Source organism: Chiloscyllium plagiosum, unplaced genomic scaffold (genome assembly GCF_037043375.1).
Source record: "Chiloscyllium plagiosum isolate Xiang-an unplaced genomic scaffold, Cpla_swu_hap1 HiC_scaffold_11, whole genome shotgun sequence".
Classification (NCBI taxonomy): Eukaryota; Metazoa; Chordata; class Chondrichthyes; order Orectolobiformes; family Hemiscylliidae; genus Chiloscyllium; species Chiloscyllium plagiosum.
The window spans coordinates 33,264,037-33,291,371 of NW_028270149.1; the positions used below are offsets into that span (position 1 = coordinate 33,264,037).

At 39.5% G+C, this 27,335-nt stretch overlaps 1 protein-coding gene across 7 annotated transcripts in view; it reads left to right on the forward strand.

Annotated features, from left to right (window-relative positions):
- LOC122557318 (glutamate receptor 3) overlaps positions 1-27,335 on the forward strand; it is a 342,247-nt gene that overhangs the window by 141,349 nt on the left and 173,563 nt on the right. For all 7 annotated transcript variants that reach the window (XR_015758634.1, XM_043704895.2, XM_043704894.2 and 4 more), the window contains exons 4-5: positions 18,038-18,225; positions 21,704-21,757. Coding sequence is in view for 6 of the 7 variants with exons in the window: in XM_043704895.2 (XP_043560830.2) it covers positions 18,038-18,225; positions 21,704-21,757 (242 nt within the window). In the remaining variant the exon portion in view is untranslated. The remainder of the gene's footprint in view (positions 1-18,037; positions 18,226-21,703; positions 21,758-27,335) is intronic.

Genomic DNA, 27,335 nt, shown 5'->3' on the forward strand with positions numbered 1-27,335 from the left:
TTACAGAGCACATTCCACCCTAAATCTCTCAAGATCCAAATAAAATAAACAGCATAAACTTGAACCCTTGAAAGGATACTTTAGCCCTGAAGGGAACTTAATGTATCAGCAATGTGTGTTCAATGTTAGGGCACAATAATGACAGCTTATCTGTTGAGAGAGGAGAAACGTATTTTTAGGAACATGTGCAGAAGCAATATGCAGCTAGAATATATTCCATGACAGAAAAAGAATAACCTTCATGTTACACTTTGAGACATTCCAAGTCACAAGGGTAGAAAGATCATGAACAAAAGGCAGGATGCATATACTGTGAAATGCATCACACAAAAGAAGGCAAGCCTAACACAGGGAAAGCAGTATTCTTACTGCAAGAAGGCAAATCAATCATCACACAAATGTTTGGCTAGAAGGACGTACAATAAACAAATGCAAACTGTATAGAACAGATTGGTTCAGTCAGTCAATAGTTGATACATGTTTGTGACTGTTGAAATGGTGACTACATAAGAACATCAAATCGATATTAAGTATCAAGTAGACGCTGATACATCATGCAACATCATGACTATCTGAGTCACTATGTAAAGTGACCCAATGTGATAATCCAACAATGAAACCTTCAAAAGCAAGGTTAAAGGTGTATGATGTTACCATACTTTTGCTAAGAGGGAAAATTAGACAAGGTAATGACAAGACTGAATACCTGGACTTCCAGATAGTTGACAAGTCTAAAACTTGAACTGCTAACCGTTAACATGACATTTTATAGACCAGGCCAGACCCCCTCAAAACATTTCAAAAAGGTAGCCCAGATCCCAACTTTTCCAGTTGTTTTGAGCAGATGTAGAGTGGATATTCCAGGAGCAATGCAGCTGGTCAAACCTCTTGGTTTTAAACGAAACAGAATTTATTTACAGAGTACTGAATAAACCACAAACAAAAGAGAACAGAATAACTTAATCTATCTGAAAACCCAGTTGATTCTATTGCAACTTACTGATGCTGTTTGAAATATTTGCAACATCCCCATAAACACCCCCTTGGCACAGAAGATAAAATCAAACACAGGTTCTTACAGGAGAGATGTCAGAGAGAGAGAATCAGCATAGCGCTATTTCCTTGACTAGCAGCCTCAAAAGCATTGCTTGCAAAAACCAAGCCAGAAAAAAGTTGAGCTAGGAGAACTGGCCACTTCTCTTTGATTGTACAAGTTTTTTTTAAAAGCTTAAAACCTTTTCAAGTATATAAACCCAGAACCTGTACCTTTATGACCCCTCTGAAAAAACAAGGACAAAATAACCTCGTTAAAGGAGCAGCATCATTGCAGTCTGAAGAAATTTGCAATGAACACAATAAATGTTGACCATAAATCAGATCTTGGTGGAGTACAGTGTTCTGTTTACTACTTTAAGATGTCTTCTTGGATAATATTATCCCAAAGTAGAAAAGAGCAAGAGACAAGCTAGCGTCTGCTGGTGAAAATTTCAGTTGCCCCAAGTCTTGGTAGAAGATTTGGAAAAGAGGGGGTAACCAAGAATATTCCAGCTCCTACACAATGGATAATAATGAAACAACCCTGGAAAGCTGAGAGTATTCATCAACTCAAACGTCAGGGACCCGGGTTCGATTCGAGCCTCAGGCTGTATGGAGTTTGTGCATTCTCCCCATATCTGTGTGGGTGCTCTGGTTTCCTCCCGTAATTCAAAAGATGTGCTGGTTCAGTGAATTGGCTATGCTAAATTCTCATTGTGTTCAGGAATGTGTAGGTTATGTGCGTTAGTCAGGGTAAATATAAGAAAATAGGGCAGGGGAATGGGTCTGGGTGGGTTACTGTTCAGAGGGTCAGTGTGGACATGTTGGGCCAAAGGGCCTGTTTATGCATTGTAGGGATTCTGTGATTATAAATGATTATCTGAAGAGATCTTACTACCCCATGACAATCAGCAAAGCAATTTTGCCACTAAATGTAGGAACAAAAATTGTAATTACTTTTGATGGTTACTAGCAAGTGAAGCTGAATGAAAACAACAGTTTTCCAACTTGTCCTGGAGATTGTTCAGGAGATGCAGATGGCTATGCATGCAGTTTGACATTTCATGGCTTTAAAGTAGAAACAATGCAGGAAGCATGTGATGATCAGTGATCTTCCTGAATGAAAGTGATAGTGAATGATCTGCTTGTTTATGGATTCAGCGATGTAATGAAAGACATCTTTGTTGACCACAATCAGAATCCAGTGTGACTGCTACACAGAACTTGTGAGATAATTCCAAAACAGAACAAGAAAAATTGCAATTAAGGATACCTGAAGAAACATAGAAAACAGGTGCAAGAGTAGGCCATTCAGCCCTTTAAACCTGCACCACCATTCAATATGATTATGGCTGATCATACAATCTCAGTTTCCCACTCCCATTTTCTCTCCATACCTCTTGATCCCTTTACTCACAAGGGCCACATCCACTCTCTCTTGAATCTATCTAACAAACTGGTCCCAATAGCTTTCTGTGGGAGAGAATTCCACAAGTTCACAACTCTCTGAGTGAAGAAAGTCTTCCTCATCTCAGTCCTGAATGGCTTACCCCTTATTCTCAGACTGTGACCCTAGTACTAGACTTCTCCAACATATGGGAACATTCTTCCTGCATCTAGCCTGTCCAGTCCCATCAGGAATTTGCATGTTGCCATGAGATCCCCCCTCATTCTTCTAAATTCCAGGGAGTACAAGCCTGGTCGATCCAGTCTTTTTTCATCTGTCAGTCCTGCCATCCCGGGAATCAGGCAAGTGAACCTTCATTGGACTCTCACAATAGAAAGAATGTCTTTCCTCACACTGGGAGACCAAAAATCATGTACTGACAGAAAAAGATCTCAGGAGAAAGTGAGGACTGCAGATGCAAGAAATCTGAGTTGAGATTGTGTTGCTGGAAAAGCACAGCAAGTCAGGCAGCATCCGAGGAGCAGGAGAATTGATGTTTCAGACAAAAGCCCTTCATTATAAGATCTCAGTCTGGATCCTGAGAACTGTAGCAATAATATGACCAACAATAGGTGCAAAATGTGGGTAACTATTTGTTAAATTTGTCAACTACTAAAAGTGTTCTTACCAAATTTGACATTGCATTGTGAACATTCTTGATAACTCATTGCAAAAGACGCACTAATATTGGGATACAGAACAACAAGAAGCATTCACTAAAATCAAACAACTGTTGCTGGCAATACCGATGCTGAAATACTATGAAGTAAATGATGAAATACTGTGCTGTGTGACACCGTGAGACAGGAAGTAGGCAACCTTAATGCTGCAAGGACAGACAGTTATCTTTGCAACTAGGGCGTTCATAGAAGAGATAGAGAAAGAAAGCTGCATTGTTTTTCTTAATTTATAAACATTGCCATCAATAACTATCTGGAAGAGATAAAATGATGGCCAAATTGGAGCACACGCCACTTCAAAGCATTTTTCTCAAAGTTCCTGCTAAAAGTATTGTGGAGCTATCATCGAGACATGACATTCAAGTGAGGGAAGCAGCTATACAGTGGTGGTATGCTGTTGAGTGCAAATCATTCTATGAAGAAAGTAGAGCATTCTATAACAGAGTGTGGAGTCTTCCAAACCCAATGTGAACCAGCAGTTTCAACCAGCATCAACCCAGCAAAGATATTGAATCTACCATGCAGACATCTTGTTCAGATCAAACAAGACGTAGCTCAAGTGTTGCAAGGAATATTGATTCAAAGAAGGTTTGAAAACATCAAGGACGGTCCCATGGTCACAAGAGCATGAATGAATTGAAAGCCCGAGATGATATATTGTATGAAGGAGATAGAGACGTTATACCAAGGAGCTGAGAGGAGAGATGACAGAACCATCCAAGGAAGACCAAGGTGAAATAGCAAAAAACCACATTTCATTTTGACTAAACTTCCAAGCCATTGCCAGAGTTGAGCATTAGAGAGCCAATCAGGATGCAAAGCTTTAATATTCTCAGTAAGACTCAGCCCAGTTGGCAACGTGGGGTCTGCATATACCAGTTATTATCTGAATCACATTGTTGCAGTGAGCGATTGAATACATATTCACACAAGTAGCACAGCTGTCAACCAGTCTGCACAGATCACAAATCAACAGTCAACTCCAGAGGTCTACAGCACCATAAGGCATCGATGAAAGAACAACGGTTGCAATTGCAACAGCAATGGACATGGGAATGCCACTCCCCAGAAAAGGACAATCACTCAGATGAACAACACAAGACAATGCACAAGTGGACCATTGAGAGACCATTTATTGAACATGAGCTGCCCAAATTTGGCTTTCATGTCAATTTCAGTGAGTTCAGTGGAGGATGTATCACCATGAGTTCAGGCTTCACGCAATTTCACGGTGCTCACCTCAGTAGGTATGCACCAGGCTTCCACAACACCGTTGTGGCACTAGGTTATGTTCAGCAATGGCGGAATTGCTAACTGGTGCCAGGACCTTCCATCATTCGTCCCCAGGTGCCATATTTAAAGATATGACCTCTACCATGAGGCAGTCACAACAGACATCCATCTTACAGTCAGTCCAATAAAGACATGGTCAGGCTGAACTGCTGTCCTGCAAGCTTGTATCAATCCTGTTACAATCCCAGCTGCAATGATCATTGACTAAGATTTCAAGTTGTTGCAGGTAGATTTTGGAGATGGGGATTGTTGAGGCATTGGGAATAATAAGTAGGAAGACAAGGTGATCCAGGAGTGGAACAGAAGGAGGTTGGTAGGACCAAGACTTCCAGGGAGTAAATGATCAAAAAGGAAGGGTAACCGCGGAAAGAAGTCAAAATGACAGAGCAGCCAGGAGAGGGATAATACTCAGTTGAGATGGTGGGGCTAGACATAGAGCAATGAACTTGTTTAGTTGGCAATGGCAATCGTCATCATCCAGTTTTGTTGAGAGAAGCATCTACTTCCTCCTGGTTCTATCGTGATTATATTTTAAATCATCTTTCTTCATGAAGACACCAGTTGATCACTTTAAATACCTTTGGTTTTGTTGCATACAGAGCAGATTTTTATGAACGTAGCCAGTTGAAACTTTATTGCTGGAACAGCACAGCAGGTCAGGCAGCATCCAGGGAACAGGAGATTCGACGTTTCGGGCACAGGCCCTTCTTCCTGTGCCCGAAACGTCGAATCTCCTGTTCCCTGGATGCTGCCTGACCTGCTGTGCTGTTCCAGCAATAAAGTTTCAACTTTGATCTCCAGCATCTGCAGACCTCACTTTCTCCTATGAACGTAGCCACCCAAGCTCTTTATGTCTACCTCCATTAACATATTTCTGCAGATCCCCTGGAAGGGCTTAAGCAGACTCACAAAAATAAAAATAGTTTGATCGCCTGGCTATGCATTGTCCAATTTTCTTTTCCAATGAGGTCAGAGGGTAGAAATGCTTCTGATTCACTATCATTCGTTTCAGGGTTCCTGAAAAATTCAATTTTCCCTTTTTTGACATTTATTAGCTCAATAACAAGTCAAACATATGACTTTGTACTCTCTCTCGCAGCTCTCAGTGCCTGGGGATGAGCCCGTCATGCCAGAAAATCAGCCTGCTTCTAGCCTTTGACAGGCAATACAAGAGAAGCAGATTCAACAAATTAGGGTAGAGTTTCTAATTTAAGTTACAAATTCTCCAAAAGGTGTATAGAATTGCTTGGATGGCATGAAATTGAATCATATGTTATTGCTTCCAGCACTTTTCACTCCTTCCTCTTTGGATGTTACAAGGGTGGCATTTCTTCAATATCCGAAAGCAGGAATGTCTGAAGGAGAAGGTCGGTGTGAGAGAAGGTCATTGCGGTCAAAAGCAGTTTTGTGTTCAACCCATTAGATGCTTTCTCACCAATACCAGATAGCGGGATGATTATTGCTGGGAATTAAAATGGGGCATAAGGCTAGAGATATTATGCACAATATCCTGAATGCTGTTGGTTGCATCTGCCCATTGGTTGCATCTGGCCCAATATTGCTGAATCCAATCTCCTACTAGGGCTCAAAAGGTGCAGCTATAATCCCTGTATTGATGTTTGCTGCACCCTTAGTAGTTTATCCCCTTATCCTACAATAAACTCAATAATTTAAGACAGTATGGGAATGTGCAAGACTGGAAGAGACCATTCTGATCCAATGGTCTTAACTGATGCATAGCTGAAGTAACAGAGTCACTCAAACAGCCCCAAAGTTAAACCATGCACTCATTGATACTAATTCAACTCTCCCTACAATATTCGACTTATTAGTATGGAATGTCAATGATTGTATGGCACTGTCTTTGGGTGATCAATGATTTATCTCATGTCAGAAAAGGCTCATTATCTACCCTTCCTTCATTCTAAAGTAGCCGATCTCAGCTAGGCCTAAGCAATTTGTGATGGCAACCACTGTAATTTATAGGCTTAGACCAAATTATTCTTGCATTTTCAACATTGTCATATATTGGGTCCGTTTCATTTTCTACAGTGCACTTCTCTTCCTCGACCTAACAAATATGCAGTGGCAATGTCAGCAGCCTGATAGATGTAATGTCCTGTTGAACACGATCAACAATCAATATTGTTACAGGTGGTAGATGAAGGCACAATCAGTTTTGACTGTGTTTCATTAAATGACATGCTGAAGACTGTCTCATCGCAAATAATGATTGGGCCAGGGTACTGTCCTTTCAATTATATAACACAATAAATAACCTCACAATCTTAGAACAAAAGAGGACAAACAATGCAGATAAAAGCATCTGTATTATAATTAAGTGTCTTCATTAATAGATTTTCTGTGTGATTTTGTTCAACAAAATTGATTTGTTTTGTTCCAGTTGACCGCATGATCGGTGAACTGGCTGGAAGGAGTAAGTAAGTCTGGTATTCTAGAGAAAGTTGAATTAATGTCAATGAGAGTATGCATTAACTTGGGGTGGTTGAGTGATCCTGTCACTTTAGCTGTGCATCAGTTAAAACCATTGGATCACCATGGTCTCTTTCAGTCTTGCATATGCCTATTCTGCCTTAAATTATTAAATATAGATGTTCCCAGCCAGTGCAATCATCAAGACAATAATATTCATTCCTGAAGCAAAGGTATACTGAAGCAGTTCCAGAAAAAAAAACTAGGAAAACAAAGGTGCTTTCATGCAGTACTATTGACACAAATAGTTTTTGTAACACCCTCACAGCACAGCCTCCAACCTCACCTTCTCCAACTGTTTTGCTTCACTCTGACATGCTTACTAATGTCTGAGCTTGAAAAAGTGCTACTTCACTGAATGTAAATTTATTGTGAGTTTTGAAACCAGATAACAGATCTTTTTTGTGAAAATTGTCTTTACAAAGAAACATAACAGCTTAGCAGTTTGTTCTTTTCATAGCCAACCAGTTCTACTCCACTTGCTAAAGCTATGCTCTCTGTTTGACATTAGTCTTTCATTTACTATTTTGTTAAAAAAAAGGCTTTTAAATTCTGTCGATGAGAAAATAATATTATAAGGTGATTAGATTAGATTAGATTACATTACATTACATTACAGTGTGGAAACAGGCCCTTCGGCCCAACAAGTCCACACCGACCCGCCAAACCTCAACCCACCCATACCCCTACATTTACCCCTTACCTAACACAATGGGCAATTTAGCATGGGCAATTCACCTGACCTGCACATCTTTGGACTGTGGGAGGAAACCTCGAGCACCCGGAGGAAACCCACGCAGACACGGGGAGAACATGCAAACTCCACACAGTCAGTCGCCTGAGGCGGGAATTGAACCTGGGTCTCTGGCGCTGTGAGGCAGCAGTGCCAACCACTGTGCCACCGTGCCGCCCATGATGAAGACCTGAAGTTAAATTCTCTCATCAATACACAAACCAAAAACCAAATACATATACCAACATATTATAATCCTGATAACTTCTTTGTTAACACCAAAAAGATGATAAAGTAATTAATTTAGAATTGTTTTTTGCGGAGAAGGTCTTGTTCTAAATCACCCAATAGTGAGTACATAAACAGTCAGAGTTGTAATGCTAATACTGATTGTGAATCTTGCGTATAACCCACAGCCTTAACTTAATTAAGATTCAGATCTAAACAGGCAAATGTCTCCCGAGAGAAAGTGAGACCATATATGAGTTTTATGGTCTATATTACAAACAGTGTACATTTTCAAATATCTTAATGTACTGACTGAATTGAAACACATTTCCCCATGGACTGTTATGAGCACAATGCTGGTATTGGTTAAACTTTACAATTCAATTTAGCAGTGTTGTGGAAAACTCTCTTGCAAGCTTCGTAAACTACTACTTAATGAATTTGAGGCATGGTTAGTTATTCTGTCTGAATCATAAGGAGGTTCACTTGACACGAAAGTACATTGTGAACATGTATTTTTGGTGCAAGCTTATACAGTTCACATAACTGTGTATTGATATTTTCTTTCTTTGTTCCGGATAATTTTAGTTCTTGGAATTTTTTTTGCAATTTCTTTTATACTGAATACATTCCAAGATAGGAAGACGTTGTCTGTCCTTCTTTCTCTGACGTCTCTTGATCAAAATGGTATCTACATAATTTAAGCGCATGCTGATCTGACATAATGGTTCAATGTTAACTTTGCAGAGCATATCCTCCGTTCCAGAAAACCAATCAACAGCAGAAATGACTGGCATTAATATTGTGTCCATATTATTGGTAAAACATCTAACAGCTATCACCTCAATAATAGGTAGCTTTATCCATTCATACCATAAAACAGAATGCTGTTAAGCTTGCATGTATCATGCTGATAAAAGTTCATGGGGAGATGCTTCTCAGTTTAGTCAGTACACTAGATATGTTTTGAAAATATTTTTAAAAAGAACTGCCGGTGGTGGAAATCAGAAACAAAATCAGAAATTGCTGTAAAAAGAAATAGTAAGTCTGATAGCATCTATGAAGAGAAAGCAGAATTAGCATTTTGGGCCCAGTGATCCTTCTTCAGAACTATTAGATTAAGTCTGGACCTGAAATGTTAACTCTGCCATTTCTCCACAGATGCTGCCAGACCTGCTGAGCTTTTCTAGCAATTTCTGTTTTTGTTTGGAAATATATACTGTTTATAATATTGATCAAGTAACTTCCAGACATGCCCTCACTTTCTCTTGGTAGACACTATCCTTCTTCAGATTTGAATCTCAGTTCAGTCTCTGGTTTCTATTGTACTAATTGGAGAGTCAAAACATGAATAAGAACAAAGGACTCTCTCAAATGAACTTTGATAAAAACAAAGAGAAAGTGAGGTCTGCAGATGCTGGAGATCAGAGCTGAAAATGTGTTGCTGGAAAAGCGCAGCCGGTCAGGCAGCATCCAGGGAACAGGAGAATCGACGTTTCGGGCATAAGCCCTTCTTTGATAAAAACAAGCAAATTAAGTAACACAGCTATCATAATGTTACTGTCGTGACAACTTACTTTTCATTTGCAAGCAACTGAAAATAAATTAAAATCATTTTGCAACTAGCAATTCCGAAATTAGATTAAAAGCATGTGAATGTACTTGGCAAAACCATCGGCAGCAGGGGTAGAGAAGATAGGCAGGAGTTTCAGATGAAGAGCGTTATTCAATTCTGGTGAAAGAATCTTCCAGAAATGTTTGTCTCCTTTTTTCTCTCAGGTACTGACAGATATGCTCTTATATTTCCTACCCCCACTGTTTTAACGTATTTGTTGCCTTTTTTCTTTTGGAGGCAATTTCAAGTATTTTACTCTCAAGTATGGCACTCTGCTTCTGTTGTCACTGAACCCCAATCCACAGTTTTGGAATGAAATACCCTCACTCCCATCATAGGCCACCATAATAATGTCACACTTTATATAACCAGCTGTGCTATATGTCGCTTTGAAAAGTAAACACAAATCAATAATGTTCAAGTGCCTTTGCAATCTATGTCATTTTTGGATCATCAGTCTCACAGCTAACACATCGCTGATATCGACACCCCAACATTGTTGTGACCTTTCGATTCTTTACATTCTCTATCCTATGAACTGTCAAACACAGACTACAGGAAACAGGGTCAAGTTCAGGATCGGATTTGTTCTGTGATTCATGGGCAGCATTCATTTCACTTTGGTGACCTTTAACAAGCAATAATAGAGAAAGAGGATCTTCAGTTCTTCTGAAATTCTCCAGAGGGGGAATGACAATACTCCGACACAGTATGGCACCGATTACCGCGAGCTCTTTTCATTGCAATAATTCAGAGATTTCTTTCTTTATACTACATAAATGAATCACTAATGGATGGCATAAAAAGAGAGTAACAATTTCTCTACATTTTATGTTTTTTTCTGCTTGCAAGACAAATAATAAGGCTGGACAAAGATTAATGCTGCACTGCTGAGTTTTATTGTATTGTCTCTTAAATGATCCACATCCTCTTCCAACAGCTACAGTTTTATCCCTTTAGGCCAGGACTCCAACTGTGTACTTCAAAAGCATTCCAGGTGATTAAAAGAAAGCTATTTCACTCCTATTAAATGGTCCACATTTGCCTACTAAGTTGGACTTAGTCATCCATTACTTAATGTTAGCCATATCTATGTTGTAAATACTCCAGAAATACTAATAACACAGAATTAATATTTAGCCAGTGCATTTTTAATCTAGCAGTTATCAACAGTCATGATAAGTATACAATATTTTAACTAACTAATGTTTCTGAGAAAAAACCTGAAACTGTGACTTAAGATCATTAAACAAGCCCTTTTGTTTTGTATCAGGTTGGCTCAAAAAAGACTAGATTCAATACCCATAATTTGTCTAAGACATTAAGTATTGCATAGACAATGGTGTCATTCCTTGTTCAGTGTGCCATTTTCTGCTGGTTACACAGATGCTAAATGATCCATAGAATTGTTTTGAAGAAGAATAGGGAGTTCTCAATCCTTTACAAATAAGAACATTTTTTTCCCTTCATTCTTGGGATGTAGGCATTACTGGCTAGGCCTGCATTTATTGCCCATCTCTCATTGTCCTTTGATAGGAGGTGGCAAGCTGCTTTGTGAGTTCATTGTGTTCCTTGGAATGCAGTTATACCCATTGAGTTTTTAGGAAGTGAGTTCCAATATTTCAATCCAGTGACACTAAAGAAACAGCAACATCATTTCACATAAAGATGGTGTGTGGCTAGGAGGGAAAATTGCAAACAATGTTGTATATGCTGCCCTTGTCCTTTTATGTGGTTCAGAAGATACTTTTGAGGCAGTAACTTGCTGCAATGTATGTGTAGAAGGTACACACTGCTGCTGTTGTACATCTGCAGGGGAGTGACTGAATGTTTGAGGAGGAGGGTGGTGTTCTAATCAAGAAGGTTTCTTTGTTCTGAATGATGTTGAGCTTCTTGAGTCTATTTGGAGCTCCACCCAATTGGGCAACTGGATCATACACCAGACTAGTGCCTTTCTGATGGTAGACAGGCTTAGGAGCATTCAGAAGATGGGTTACTCACCCAGGATTCCTCACCTTAGATCTGCTTTTATATCCACATTATTTATATGGCTGGTCCGGTTCAGTTTCTGGTCAATGATAATCTCCAGAATATTGATGATGGAGGATTCAGCAGTGATATTGCCTGGACTATTAAATAGAATATGGTTAGATTTTTTCTTGTTTGGAGATTGTCATTGCTGGTACTTGTGTGGTGCCCAAGCTCAGGATTCACTGTACATCAGCATGGATTGCTCGACACCTAAAGAATGGTGAATGGTGCTGAACAATGCACAATCATCAGGGATCATCCTCACTTATAATTTATGATGGAAGGATTATCATTAATGAATCAGCTAGAAATGTTGAGATAAGACAGTACCCTGAGGAACTTATGCAGAGATGTCTTAGAATTGTGTTGATGGACATCCAACAACATGAACCAGCTTCCTATGTGCTCTGTATGGCTCCAGCCAATGGAACTTCTTCCTCTTGATTCCAAATTACTTTGGGAGATTAGATAATGCTCCTCAGTGCCACACCTGGTCAGATAATGCATTAATATCAAGAGCAGTGACATATACTCACCTCTTGAATTCAGTTCAGCTTATTTGTCCACCTTTAGATCAAGGGTGTGATGAAGTAAGAAGTTGAAGGGTGCTGATAAAACCCAAACTGAATAAAAATTAACAAATTATTATTGGGTAAGCCCCACATGGCACCTAAAGTGAGTGGGCTTCTATTTTGGTTGGTCTGGCACAGGCAGCAGTGGAGTTCTCTCTTGAGGCTAGGTGCTGGCATGAACGGACTCAGAAAGATCAATATTCTGAACTTCTTACTTCTTTATTTTACTGATTTGGTCTTATGCCTGATAACGTTGGAGTGTTTATTTCTTTACCTTTCTAATTTTCCTTTGTTTCCTAAGAGTTTGGTCTTGAGTATCTGTACCTCCGTACCTATGTAACTAAAATGGTGCAGTAATGTGGTGACTGTAAACTTTTCACTGTAATCATTTGAGTACATGTGACAATAAAGTTAATTCAACATAATAGCCTTGTCGATGACAATCTTCCATGAGGTAGTTGTTGATCAGGTATAGATCGGTGGGACAGTAGTTGGCCAGGTTTGATCTGCTCTTTATGTACAGGACAAACCACATTGTCAGGTAGACTTCGTTGAACGGATTGGTCAGGGCATTTAAAATCCTGAAGCACAAGTCTTTAATATTACCGAAGCAACGTTGTCAGGGCTTATAATCTTTGTAGTTTCTGTTGCCAACAGCAGTTTCTTAACATCACATGCAGTAAATTGAGTTAGTTAAAGACTGACAATTGTGATGCTTGGTATTTTGAGATGAAACTGGGATAGTTCATTTACTCTATCTCTGATTGAAGATGATTTCAATTGTTTCTGCATTCTCTTGTGCGAGGATGTGCAAAGTCGGGTATATTGGTACAGCCTCCTCCTTCAGTGAGTTGTTTAATTGTCCACCAGCTTTCATGGCTGGATATTGCAGGACTGGAAAGCTTAGATCTGATCCATTAGCTGTGGGATCACTGGGTCCATCCAGTTCAGTTTTTGATCAGTGATAACCTCTAGGATATTATATAGCAAAGGAAGTAGAGATGACATAAGGACAATCTTTTCTATGTAGTTCATAAGGAAGTTTTTGAATTTGCTGCTTGTAAGATAGTAACAGATTAAATTCGAGGCCTCATGAAGGATTCAATCCATTAGGAGAGCAATAATGAAGTAGAATAACACTTTCTCGTGCGAAACTTCACACTATATGGATTTCAGTATGGCGTTCAAAAAGGTTCCTCATGGTAGACTGTTTAGCAAGCTTAGATCACATGGAATATAGGAAGAACTGGCTATTTAGATACAGAACTGGCTCAACAGTAGAAGACAGAGGGTGGTGGTGGAGGTTTGTTTTTCAGACTGGAGGCCTGTGACCAGTGGAGTGCCAATGAGGATCGGTGCGGGGTCCACTACTTTTCATCATTTACATAAATGGTTTGCATGTGGACATAAGAAGTATTGTTAATAAGTTTGAAGATGACACCAAAATTGGAGATGTAGTGGACAGCGAAGAAGGTTACTTGTGTGTACAACAGGATCTTGACCAGATGCACCAATGAGCATAGGAGGGGCAGATGGAGTGTAATTTAGATAAATGTGCAATGCTGCATTTTGCAAATCAGGGCAGGACTAATACATTTAATGGAGGATCCTGGGGAGTGTTGCTGAACAAAGAAACGTTGGAGTGCAGGTTCATAGTTCCTTGAAAGTGAAGTCACAAGTGGAAAAGATAATCATGAAAGTGTTTGGTATGCTTGGCCATTATTGATTAATTCATTGAGTATACAACTTGGAAGGTAGTTATAGCTGTACAGGACATCGGTTAGGCCACTATTGGAATACTGCATTCAATCTGTTCTATTTGCTGTAGGAAGGATGTTGTGAAACTTGAAAGGATTCAGAAAAGATTTACAAGAAGGTTGTCAGGATTGGAGGGTTTGAACTATAGGGAAAGGCTGGATCAACTGGGACTATTTTCCGAGAAGTATCGGTGGCTGAGGGGAGACCTTACAGAGTTTTATAAAATGATGAGGGACATGGATAGAGTACATAGAGGTGAGAGGGGAAAGATTTGAAAGGGACCTAAGGGTCAAAGTTTTCAAGCATAGGATGGTGCGTGTAGTAAATAAGCTGCCAGAAGAAGTGGTGGAGGCTGGTGCAATTACAACATTTAAAAGGCATCAGGATAGGTATATGAATAGGAAAGATTTAGAGAGATGTGGGCCAAATGCTGGCAAATGGGACGAGATTAATTTAGGATATCTAGTCAGCATGGATGAATTGGACCAAAGGGTCTGTTTCTCTCTATGACTCCATGATTTTGCTGGCATTTTCCTGTGTATTGCTAAAAAGAGACATGTTCCTAAAGATCTTCAAATTGCTGTCATCAGGATAAATGCAAGAATGCCAAATTGAAAACAATTTACATCACAGGCAAAAGTGATACTAACTGGTTGACATGTTGACTCTGATTAACATAGGTGTAGTCAATCTGTACTCTGTATCATATGAATAGCTGGGGTAATGTAATATTTGATTCAATCAGGCAGTCATTGGCACATACAGTCTTCTGTACCTCAGATGACAACAGCACTGCAGTGTACTTCAATAATTTGACTATCATCTCTCATACAGCAATAATGCTGAGAATTTAACTACATTGAATAGTGCCCTGACTTTGGCTGAAATCTTTCACTGTAACTATTGAAAGACTCTCCAGCTTGTCTGTTTCACTCAGTAGTTCTCCTCACTGTGCACTCATCTCAGAGTTGCTGACCAGTCAGGAAACTGGTGCCTGACTGTTTAATACAGAATTAAAGGTTGAAACAGGCCGTACAGCCTTGAGCAGATCTAAGGGGATTTCCTATTCACCTCAGAACCTAGTTGGGTAAAACTCATAGGAGAGCTGAATTATGTGAGGATCGTAACCTGATCTGATTTTTAGGAGATTTAAATCCTTGCAAGCACCCAAATATCACTCTGCTTGTCTGGGAAAATGTCTCTGATGAAGAGAGAATGACTGATGTACTGATCCACATGTTAAATTGGCAGATGGGTATCAATGGGGGAGGGAGAAAGCGTCTGGATTGGATTGGAATGGCGAAGGAATTGATGGATGGGATAGGAATAGAGTGTTGAATTTGCTGTCTGCATTCAATTCTAGTGGTAATATTCACTTTATCATATCATTGCTGGATGTAGGCTGCAATTATCATTAATTTATTGTTACAGGATTGCAGTTTTAGCTGTCTGTACTCAGTTTTATAATTAGCACATATTTACTCTAATATTGGTATCATATAGTTGTACTCACATTTAATAGTTCTGGGAGCTGCTTGCATTATAATCGCATAAATTATTATTATGTGTTATGTGTGTGCCTGGAAAATCACAAAGTGTGAGCGGTAGAGCCATGCTTTAATAAAGAATGTCAAGAGCTTGTACATGCTATTATTTTCTTTTAAAGAGCTATTAACGTGAAAACAATCTCAATAACTCAACACAGCAATAAGAAGATGCACTTAATTCACGACAAGCCAGACTGAAAACAAAACTATGGGTTGAGTGTAATTGGGTTCTGAGTGGCATGAGCTATGGCAAAATATGTGGCAGAATTGGATGAGACGTCATGTGAGGACAATCTCAGCATTCGGAGCATCTCATTGCATTTGTTATGCTTTTTCCGAGCGGTGTAAGAAGTTTCTCACCAAGCAGTAGTAGTTCCCAATTAAGGCAGATTATAGCTTATTAAACACCTTATTAATAACACACCTCACCTCATTAAATTCAGCTTCCCACCTTATTAAACACAACAAACAAGCTGGATGTAAAGAATCCTCAACATGGAAGTCAAGCAGCCTCCAATACCAATTCAGTATCTTGGACATAATCGGTCAGCCACTCAGGCCAATCAGAGTCAGGAGTCTTCCATACAAGGAGTGAGGAGCTGAGTTTTGGGCAGTCCACTACCCATCTTTTGCTGTCCTATTGTGGGCTGTTTTCCTCCTGGGATGAGAGCGCAGTAGAGATTTTGGGAGATGAAGGTGTGTGAGACGGCTGGTATTTTTGGTGAAGGTGTGGAGGTGTATCTAGCAAGTGAGTAAGTAGCACAGAGGGCAAGAAAGTAAAAGTGAGGACTGCAGATGCTGGAGATCTGAGTCAAGAGTGTGGTGCTCGAAAAGTACACTAGGTCAGGCAGCATCTAAAAAGCAGAAGAATCGATATTTCGGGCATAAGCCCTTTATCAGGAATGAGAGCACAGAAGGTAGTCAGGGTTAGTCATGTCAGGGGTTGGGGTGGATGAGAGTGAGTGAGGAAAGATGTAGGAGTTATTAGTGAGAGTGCAGAGCATGAGCCTTGCTGGGATGTGGGGACTACCACTGCTTGGTGAGAAACTTCTCACTGCTCGGAAAAAGCATTAAAAAATGCAATGAGATTCTCCCAATGCTGAGACTGTCTTCACACGATGTCTCATCTGATTCTGCCACATATTTTGCCATAGCTCATGCCACTCAGAACCCAACTACACTCAACCCATAGTTTTATTTTCAGTCTGGATAGTCATGAATTAAGTGCATCTTCTTATTGCTGCACTAAGTTAATGAGATTTTAGAATAAGTGTGAGGTATTAGAGAGAAGGTTGTGGCACTTATGCTGGCAGAATGCATTAGGTCGTTGACCACCTTCTCACTATGCTGGGCATTCCTCCAGGTGGCTGAGACTATACTGACCTGGGTGGCAACCTCAGACCAAGCTGGGTTGGGGCCTACTGTACTGTTCCTGAGAAAGAGGACATCTCGCCTGTATACCATCCATCCAGCAGGACCTTTGGGTCCCTGCCCACAAAGTGCCTACATGTTGTGGGTCAAATATCAGGAAATGTGCAGGACAGCTCTGGACTGACTTTCCAGGTGGACAGTTGCTGGGGCAAGCGCAAAGGCTGCTGATGTTTCAGCAGATAGCTGCTGAATGGTGAATTATTCTAGGAATAGCACCTGGAAAGATGGGGATAGAATCAGGGGTGAGCAACAGCATTGAGGCAAGTTGATGAGATGCATTTGATCTGAAAAATGGTAAATCTCACTGGGCCCTGCGGCAAGTATCCCTCCAAAAAATTCAAAGCAAATTCCAACAAGCTTGAAAAAAAGCATGAAATTCAGCTTTATGTTTTAATGACTGGTCTGAATATTCCATCGTTGAGGCATTCAAGAGGCACTGGATAACTATTGGATAGATATAGTATGCTAATTTATGGGAATGAAGCAGAAAATTGTCACTAAGCAATTTAACATGCTGATACAAACATAATCGGCCACAATACTTTTGTGACACAACACCTTTGCTACAAATTGAAAATAAAGATGACATTCAGATGGGGCAGAATAGAGGTTGTCTGGTACAGATCTTTTAACAAGGAATCATAGCATAAATTGGTAAAACCCTCTGAACAAGCATAAATGAAAGACAATTATGTGTCAAAGTTGCAGAGATGGCTATTTTTACAGGTGGAAACTCGTACAGTCTGAGGGGTTTGATGGACAACTATAAAAGATGAAGGAGACTTGGGCATAAAAAGTTAAGAGCATAACTTGTTGTGCCCAAATTTCTCTGATCTGTTAAGCATGTATTTGACTTGTGCCTAGATAATACATGGACTCAAAACTGGTGGAAAGTCTTAGGTTTGCTTTTCGTTACAAAGCTCTCGTTTTGACCCAAAGATCTTTGGGTCAGTGATGTGCAGCACAAATCTGGAATAAAGTTCTTCAATAAAAGTTGGAGCATTTGACATTGTAAACAAAAATGTTCTGCTAGATTGGGTTCCCCAGTTTCTACTTTCTCAAAGGATATTACTTGAATGTGTTGCAAACTACCAAATAATATACTGTATAAAATTCATCTTCAGAAATAATTCAGTGTTTCATTCTTAAATTTGTGCTTCTTTTCTTCTGTCAGGATATTCCATCCTTCAGGTAATCATGGAAGCTGCAGTTCAGAATAACTGGCAGGTTACAGCAAAGTCAGTTGGAAGCATCACTGATGTGATGGAATATAGAAGAATCTTTGAGGAAATGGACAAAAGGCAAGAAAGAAGATATTTAATAGACTGTGAACTAGACAGACTGAATGCTATTCTGGATCAGGTAATTGCTGTTTGTGTAGTTTCTTTATTTTTAACAAAAAGAATTACTTTGTATTCACTGATGGCATTGTGGTCTTGTTAAACCTAGTGTGGGTAATGCACTAGCAGACTTTCTGTTCTGATGCAAAGCCACATCAATCCTCACATCCCCACCAGACTACCTACTGATAATGTCCAATTTACTCAGCAAGAATCCTGTAATCCTGCTCTCTTTGAGTTGCTGCCTCATATACACATTATAAGAGGATCACTCTAATAGCATTAGCGTTGGTGGTGCTGGTTGTGAAAGATTGTGAGCTCAATTGAATAATGTGCTTTTGAAGGTCAACTCACAAGGTTTATAGCCATGGTTGTAAGTGTTACTTACATTTACTACTCTGCTTTTCACAGTTAAAGTAAAAACTATTCTCCCTATACACAATCTATATCAAGCTAGCTTTGACCCACTGCACCACTTGGATTGATAACTTCTGTTGCTTGACTAAAACATCCTGATAAGACAGTCAGCTCTTCAGTTACTAGAAAAGTGGTAGAAGTCCACTGGCATTTCACATAAAAGTGAGTGAAAAGGCAAGCTTTGTAATCGGAGACAATCTGGTTTATGATGTTGCTTTTAAACTTGAGGCAGCACCATTATTAGCCAGACTTTTGTTGCAAGTGTAATTAAATCCCTAGATGGTGCCAACACCAGAATATAGCAACACGATCTTTTGATGCCATAAACCTCATTGATCGTGCACGAAGCTGTGTAACTCCCTCCTCTTAAATGTATCTGAAACTATGTATGCTGATTTATGTTGAGCTACATTAATGAGAAACTGTATTCCATAGAAATGTGGAAGATATTTTTTCCATGCATCTAGGGAATGGGAAAAGTTGCACTCCTGAAGACACATGCTAAAAATTAATTGGACAAAAATTATGATTAATGGATAATCCTTCAGTTTGACAAAAAAAGACTGCATGTTAAGGAAAATGCAGGCACTTTATTCAAGCATCACAGGCAAGGGGCTGGGTTGTTACTTTTAAACAATTTATGGTACTGAATCAAGAAAACAACAAATAAATAGGTGATTTTTTTAGAAGTTGATAAACTCTGACTGTTAACCATCTGCTAGCAAATAATATAGATAGGCTCATAGATTAAAGTAGGGAGTGAAAAATAAAGCAGCGGTAATAAAAGGGTGACATTCTAAATCTCTGATTATACAGCAAGAGACAAAATCTTATTGATATTGGAAAGATTGAAAATGTACACTAATTCTAAATTTTGGGGATAGGTTTCCATAGAAACCATATTTTGTAACTCAAATTCCTGTCCTTTCATGCTACATTTGTACTTCAAAATGAGAAAACCAGTCTGAAAGGCCAAGTACCATAGTGCAGGCTGACATCAAATTTCAGGGGGCTAGTGGAGTGGGGGCTGGGAGGTTGGTAAATCAAGAATTAATCTAATGCATAGTTTGAGACAGTTTCTAACATAGTGGATGCTGTCTTGATGGGTTTTCAGAGGACAGTCAATACAGTTTCACACAGGAGATTATTAGGAGAAGTGAAAATGCACAGAACCAGAGAAAGACTGGTGTCATGGATTGGATGATTGTTTGGAAATGGAGGTTCGGAATGGACAATACATACTCTTGATTGGTAGGACATGGCAATTTGTGTTGTTGAGGCATCTGTACAAAGTCTGACATGTTTCACTGCAGAGGATTAATGACATGGATGAAGGAAAAGAAAGATGAAATATAATCTGGGCATGACTGGACTAAGAGGCCTGATACTAACTTGAAATGGATCCTCATGAGGAATTTATCCTTTTGTACGTTCATCGGCAGATTGTACTGAATGTCAAACCATTGGTGTTACTGACAGTTTTTTGATGATAAGTTTCGGGAGGAAGTTGAGGTGGGAAACGAGATGGCAGGGTTGGCACAAAGTTTGGGAAGACTATTGCTCTGCCACAGAACAGATTTTTAAAAGCAAACCTTAACAAAGTAGATCTTTAATTGGTGACTAAAGGAGTCAGTAAGTTCTGAGCAGAGCAAGACAGGTGCTGGTCCCATTCGGCATTCGTTAATTTACTGAAGAAGATTCCTTCAACATGATTCAGCCCTTCCTTTCATTTTTAAGGAACATAATACCTGTTGAGATTGTCTGCCTTGGATACCCAATAAAAAGGGCCTCCTGAATCTAGCAATGGACTAACTAACTGGATAGAACATAGAACATAGAACATAGAAGAATACAGCGCAGTACAGGCCCTTGGGCCCTCGATGTTGCGCCGATCCAAGCCCACCTAAACTACACTAACCCACTATCCTCCATATACCTATCCAATGCCCTCTTAAATGCCCATAAAGAGGGAGAGTCCACCACTGTTACTGGCAGGGCATTCCATGAACTAACGACTCGCTGAGTGAAGAACCTACCCCTAACATCAGTCCTATATCTACCCCCGCTTAATTTAAAGCTATGCCCCCTTGTAATACCCGACTCAATTCGCGGGAAAAGGTTCATACTGTCGACCCTATCTAACCCCCTAATCATCTTGTACACCTCAATCAAGTCACCCCTAAACCTTCTTTTCTCTAGTGAAAACAGCCCCAAGTGCCTCAGTCTTTCCTCATACGATTTTCCTTTCATACCAGGCAACATCCTGGTAAACCTCCTCTGCACCCGTTCCAATGCCTCCACATCCTTCCTATAATGCCTCCACATCCTTCCTATAATGCCTCCACATCCTTCCTATGTTTGGGCATAAGCCATCCCACTGCTAACTCTTTATGCATTGTCCTTTGTTAGCCCCAAAATTGTAAATCCAAATTTGTAGATCACATTAAGGTAAGAATGTGGAAGGAGGTTACGAAGAGAGATGGACTGAATGAGACAAACCTGTGGCAGCTGAAGCTTGACATTGTTAGAGTGGGATCATCTGCTTTTGATCCATAATAAATGAATTAGACTATTTTCTTCATGGTACAAGGCATGGAACTGTGAGGATTGCTAGCCAATTGTGTAAAAAGGCCAAATGAATAAAACAGAGAGGCAGACAGACATAAAGGGATGGTAAAATAGGTTTACTTCCTACATCTCTGATTATTCAGTAGGAGATAGAACATTTCAAACAACAATATGTAAATAAATAATTTAAAACCAGTGCATAGATTCAAAAAGAAACATTTTCAAAATGGATTTTACAGCTTTCTGTGAATAGGGTTTTAATGCCAAAATGAGGAAATTATGCAATTTTGCAGAGCCTTGGTCATCTGAAGTACAATGTTCAGTTTTGGGGATGGGTCTCAGTGAAGAAGTAGCCATGGTGGATTCTGTACAGCACCAAGTCACCAGAATGAGATCCTCATCTCCCTATGTTGGCTCAAACATTCATCATGCAGTTCACTTTCACTCTGAGTAGACTTTAAAATGCTGATTTATTCAAACATTTTCACAGATTATTCTTTTCTTTTGTGGCATAGGCAGTGAATGTTGGTAAAAACATCCGAGGCTACCACTACATGTTGGCTACTCTGGTAAGTGCTTTCTTTGTGGTTGATTGAATCAATCAGAAGACATATTCATGGGGTGACTAAGTGATGTATGAGTTAGAAATTGATCTTTTAACTCTGAGTTTGCATACAACTCAGATTCAGGGTTTGCTGGCCACGAAGGTCCAATTGAAATTAATTTAGTCACTCTACATCCATTGCCAAATGAATATTGGTCCACAATGCCTAACTAATATTAAGCATTAAGTATCAAAGGCAAAAGGTGGATGCTCACAGGCTGGGTGTTGTGGGATATATGGAAAATGTTGCATTAATGCATTGGAGGGTCTGCTTCTGAAATTAGTACGTGGGGTACATTATCAAAGTTCAAGAAGAGTACGGAGAACTTCACTCTGCACAAAACTATATTATACTGTACAAAAACAAAATACTTTGGTTTCTGGAAATCAGGAATAAGAACAGAAAATTATTGAAATGCTGAGCAGCTGTGGAGAAAGAAACAGAGTTAATGTTTCGTATCCATATATTTTCAGTTAGAAATGAAATAAGTTTTAAAATGTGAAAGGGGAGTGGTAGAAGATCATGGAAGAGATCTGTTACGATAAAAATGTTTAAAGGACAAAAGAATCTGGCATTGCAAAGCCAAAGAGATTGGAACTGGGACAAGTAAAAGAAATGAACAATGTGTCAAAAGATAATGTGTATGGCAGAATGATGAACAACTGCCATTGCAGAAACAAAAGCAAGAGAAAATCCAATCCAGCAAAGGGAAAGGAGACAAAATGAAAGCAGAGGTTATCGTCAGAAATTGTTGAACTCAAATGTTGAGTCCAGATGTTTGGAAATTCCCTAATTGAAAGACAAGGAGGCTGAAACTTACAGGGCGAGGGACACAGGCTGCAACTGTCCTCCCAACTGTCCCCAACTCCCAGAAGCAAGATTGTGAATTGATAGACCTGACAAAAGCCCCTTCTCCTGCAGCCATGGAGTGTGCTATGGAGTGCTGTATTGTTTAATTGTAAGATTTTTCTGTTGCTGTCAGCAGAGGTCCACTGTTAGAAACTGATGACCTCAATTGGGAGATGACATTGCAAAGAGGAGAAAGAGAAGCCTCAGCTGGGGGTAAAGGGAGAGGAAGTAAAAGATTCTGCAAATGATGGAGAGAGACTGTACTGGGATCAGAGGGGCTACACATGGTGAGGGCGTGGAACGGAGACTGAGGACCTGCAAAACAGGAAGAGAAGCCGCAGATGGGGAGAGGACTTCCAAACGGTGGAGAGGGAATGAAAAGGGAACAAGAGGCTGTGAAGAGGAGTGGGTGTTTGCAAAGGGGGATGAGGGCCTGAAATGGTGGAAACGGTCTGAAAAAGGAGAGAATAAAGTTTCAAAGGAGATCAGACAGTTTTAATGAACTACATTTTAATAAAGTTGTACTTTTTAACGAAGGAACATTCATCTAACTATGAACAGCAAAACTGAAGTAATGAATTCCTTGCAATTAATGTAGAGTCTTTAGATTAAAGCTGCAGTTCAGGAGTCACTACATGAGGGGAAAATGTAATTGATACTGAACATTGGATCAATTGTATAATTTAATATTTCATTACAGTTTGCTTCTTCATGTTATCATGTCTCAAAGTATCTAATATACAAAATGTAACTGTTAGAGTTAAATGTACAATGGTTCAGTTGTGAGTTTACTCATGGAAAGCATGTTTTGGGTAATGCCCTCTTGAGAATAGGAGTATGTCAGATCTGTTTTTTATAAAAAGCTTTATTGCTAACTTATATCAGCTTTCTTGTGCCAATTTAAATCCTTGTGATTTTTGGCTTTAAATTTGAGCAGTAATGAACTGAAGATATTGATGACTTCTGCTTCTCAGTGATGTCAAACTCTCATGATATAGACACAGATGTAGAAGTATTATTATGAAGTGATTGCACACCTAATTAAGGAGTTAGTGAGACCGAAAAAAAAGCCCTAAAAACCAAAAATGTGAAAAGATAGTCTCCAAGAAATCACCCCCTCTTGTGATTTGAATTCTGAGGAGAGAGGTATCTGTTGTAGTTCTGGGAGAAGTGAGCGAAGAAGTACAGGTAATGGGTTATGTCACATTGAGAGCTGCCTTAACCACAATGGGGTGGACTCCACAATTGTGGAAAATTAAGACATTTCAGAAACATATATATGAAAGATTGAATCATCAGAACAGATGCAACAGCAATGAAGATATTGGGAGATTGGAGTGGATTATTTACAGGAAACGGATTATAATGAAGTGTAGTAAAGGTGACGACAGGAGTAGGTGGACTTTCAATGAATATTCAAATTTCCAAGAAATTGGGATAGCGATGGTAAGAAAGGAAAAGGAAAAGTCGGAGTTGGACCATATCAAGATGAGAGAGAAATGGAAATTGAAAAACACAGTTCCAAGGGTAGATTCAGAAGTATAACATGTACAATCATCAGTGAAATCGAAAAAGAGGTGCCTGAGTAGGACTGGAACAAGCACAGTTCTACATATCTCACACAAAGACTGGCATAAAAGGACCCAGGGAGCTACCTTTTGCAACACCTCCAATTGAAGGAGGTGAGTGGAGTTGAAGAAGGGTTTGTTGATTGTATAAACAAGTTTAACCAGGCAGAGGACAGTGGTGGTGGTTAGAGATTGATTGTACGTCCATTCAAAAAAGAATGGAGAACCCTAAGGCCATCTTTGTGATGGAAGAGGTGCAGAGAAACTTTGTGAACATGGTGAAGAGGAGATGTTTTGGAACAAGACAGTGGAAAATGTTAAATTGACACCATTCCAAATCTCATAAAACAATGAAGTAGTCCATTCCCCCCTTTAGTAATACCTGAACTACATTCATGCTTTAACTTGTAATTGACAAATGCTATTCGTGCCACACAAGTATCAGGGCATAACCAATACCAAACAGGAGAAATTAACCACCTCCCCTTGGACATTCATTAGCATTATCACCAATGAATCCCCCACCAACAACATTAAGTCACCACTGACTAGAAGCAAAGCTGGAACATACACATAAATACTGTCACTACAAGGGTATGTCAGAGGTTGTTTATTCTGTGGTGAATGAGTTACCTCTGTACTTCCAGAACTTGACAGCCATCTATAAACCACAAGTTAGAAGTGTGGTTTAATTGGATGAGCTCAGTTCAAATAACACAAAAGACTTTGACAGCACCCAGGACAAAGCAGTGATTGTCAATCAGCCCACCACCTTAAATATTCACAAACTCAACCACTGACATACCATGGTGCAGTGTGTATCATCCATAAGATTTGCTACAGCAACTTGCTAAGGTTTCTTCAGTAGCACCTCCAAATTGTGCAATCTCTTCTACTTGAAGATCATGGTAATAGACAATTGAAAACACACATAGCTGCAAGTTCTTTAGCATGGATGAGTTGGGTGGAATGATCTGTTTCCGTGCTGTACATCTCCATGACTCTATGACTGTCTAACTCATACATCATCATGACTTGGAACTATATCTCAATGCCTTCATTATCACTGAATCAAAATCGTGAAATCCCTTATCTATCACCACAATGTGTACCTACACTGAGCTGGCCACAGTAGTTCAAGGAAGCGTTTCATCACCTTCCCAAAGGCAATTAGAAATGTACCATTCATGCTAGCCTCACCAATAACACCCGTGTCCCATTTCCAAAAGCACCACGCTCCATCTTTTTCTGAGCGCCACATATGTTTTTGCCAAGACTGAGAGAATTAAAATCAAATTTTCAACTTCATTCTTATGAGTTGTTTTCAACCTTGCTCTCTGTTTAGGTCTTCATCAGTTTTGAATCACTCGCCACCACTTTGTTAGTGCTTTATTTTGCTTGTTCTTTCACAATGCCTCATTACCTTGCATGAGTCAATTTAATTTTCCATTGCTCCCTTTTTGTGTAAAACTTAAGGTAATAAGCAGATGGTGCAATGCCAGAAAATTGCCTCTGGGGCTGAGCTAATGCTGTATGACCAATCTGAAATCAACAGTTGCAATGAAACATTTGCAATCAATAAAGTCCGGAGAGCAATGCTGCACGCTCCCTCTAAATTATGTTTTCCGTAACCCTAACTCTATCGCATAACTGCAAAGACTTTGGCAATATATCATACAGGAGACCAAAAAGACAGTGCTTTCTTTCAGATGTGTGCATTTGCAGCTGTAGTGCAATCTTAACGGGACTGCGCAGAACAAATAAAAATTAGTTGGAACATTAATTGCACTGGTTGCAAATTACATTCTGGCTGTCATGAGAGGGCCCTTCAAATTCTTAAAGGTGCACAAAGTTCTATCCTGGCAATAATTTTAAACAAGATTGAGGAGAGATATATCAACATGTCCAGACTTTTAGGGTTGAACAAAAGTAGGAAAACAAATCTAAGCTATTTTGAATTCTAACTTGCCTCAGTGTGATGCTCAGTTCAGAATTAGATGCCCTTCAGTAAAAGCAGTTATATCAGGGTTTTTCCTCTGCAGGCGTTTTTTCACCATTACAAAATGAAAAGTGTTTCACTATAAAAATAAATCACAGTTTAACTGCATTCTGAAATTATCTGAGAAAATGCATCCTGCTTCGTAATTCCAAAGATAACCATGGTGCGCAATTTCACAATTCACTGGGTAACTCAGAAAAATCTATAGAAATAGACATTTACGAATAAATGTTTTCTGTATTTTTATTTTGATCACTCCTGCTGAACAGTATAGAAATCCCAGTAAGGATTTTTAATCAGGCCTGAAGAAATCCTATCTAGTTTATTGCACAGCAGATATTTCACAATTGGTATTTTGTCAGTTATTGGTTGAACTTTCTCAGTTCAATCATGCATGTGGTGCTTGCAAATGATTGCCCTTTCTTTCTCGAAAGAAAGAATTGTATATTGCCTCTGGTATTGCCTGAACACCAGCAGAAGCTGAGGTAATGTAGCAAATCAAAACAGCACAGATTTTACTAATTAGACAGCAAAGTACACAGCTTTGCCACATGTCAAAACTGACTGTGTGTTGCCAAATTCCGTTCTAAATACATAACTTTGAGTTCATTAGTTGCTGCAAAAACAGGTCTGAGTTTTTAGTTGATAAGTCATTGTGAAGCTTAATGATCAACTGCTGCTTGTGAAACTTCCTTCCCAGCAGCAAGTGTAAGGCAGAACAATGGTACCAGTCTGTGAGATGCTGTATTTACTGTGCATTTTACAGTAATTCTCATTCATCAGGCGACTGACTGTGTGGAGTTTGCACATTCTCCCCGTGTCTGTGTGGGTTTCCTCCAGGTGCTCCGGTTTCCTCCCACAGTCCAAAAATGTGCAGGCTAGGTGAATTGGCCATGCTAAATTGCCTGTAGTGTTAGGTGAAGGAGTAAATGTAGTGGAATGGGACTGGGTGGGTTGCGCTTCGACGGTGTGGACTTGTTGGGCCGAAGGGCCTGTTTCCACACTGTAAGTAATCTAATCTAATCTAATCTAATCATTAACACTATCAAATGCTTAATTTATATGGTGAGCACAATGTTGCATCTAGTGTTCTTCAAGATGGTTTGTTTAAGAAATTACATCTCAA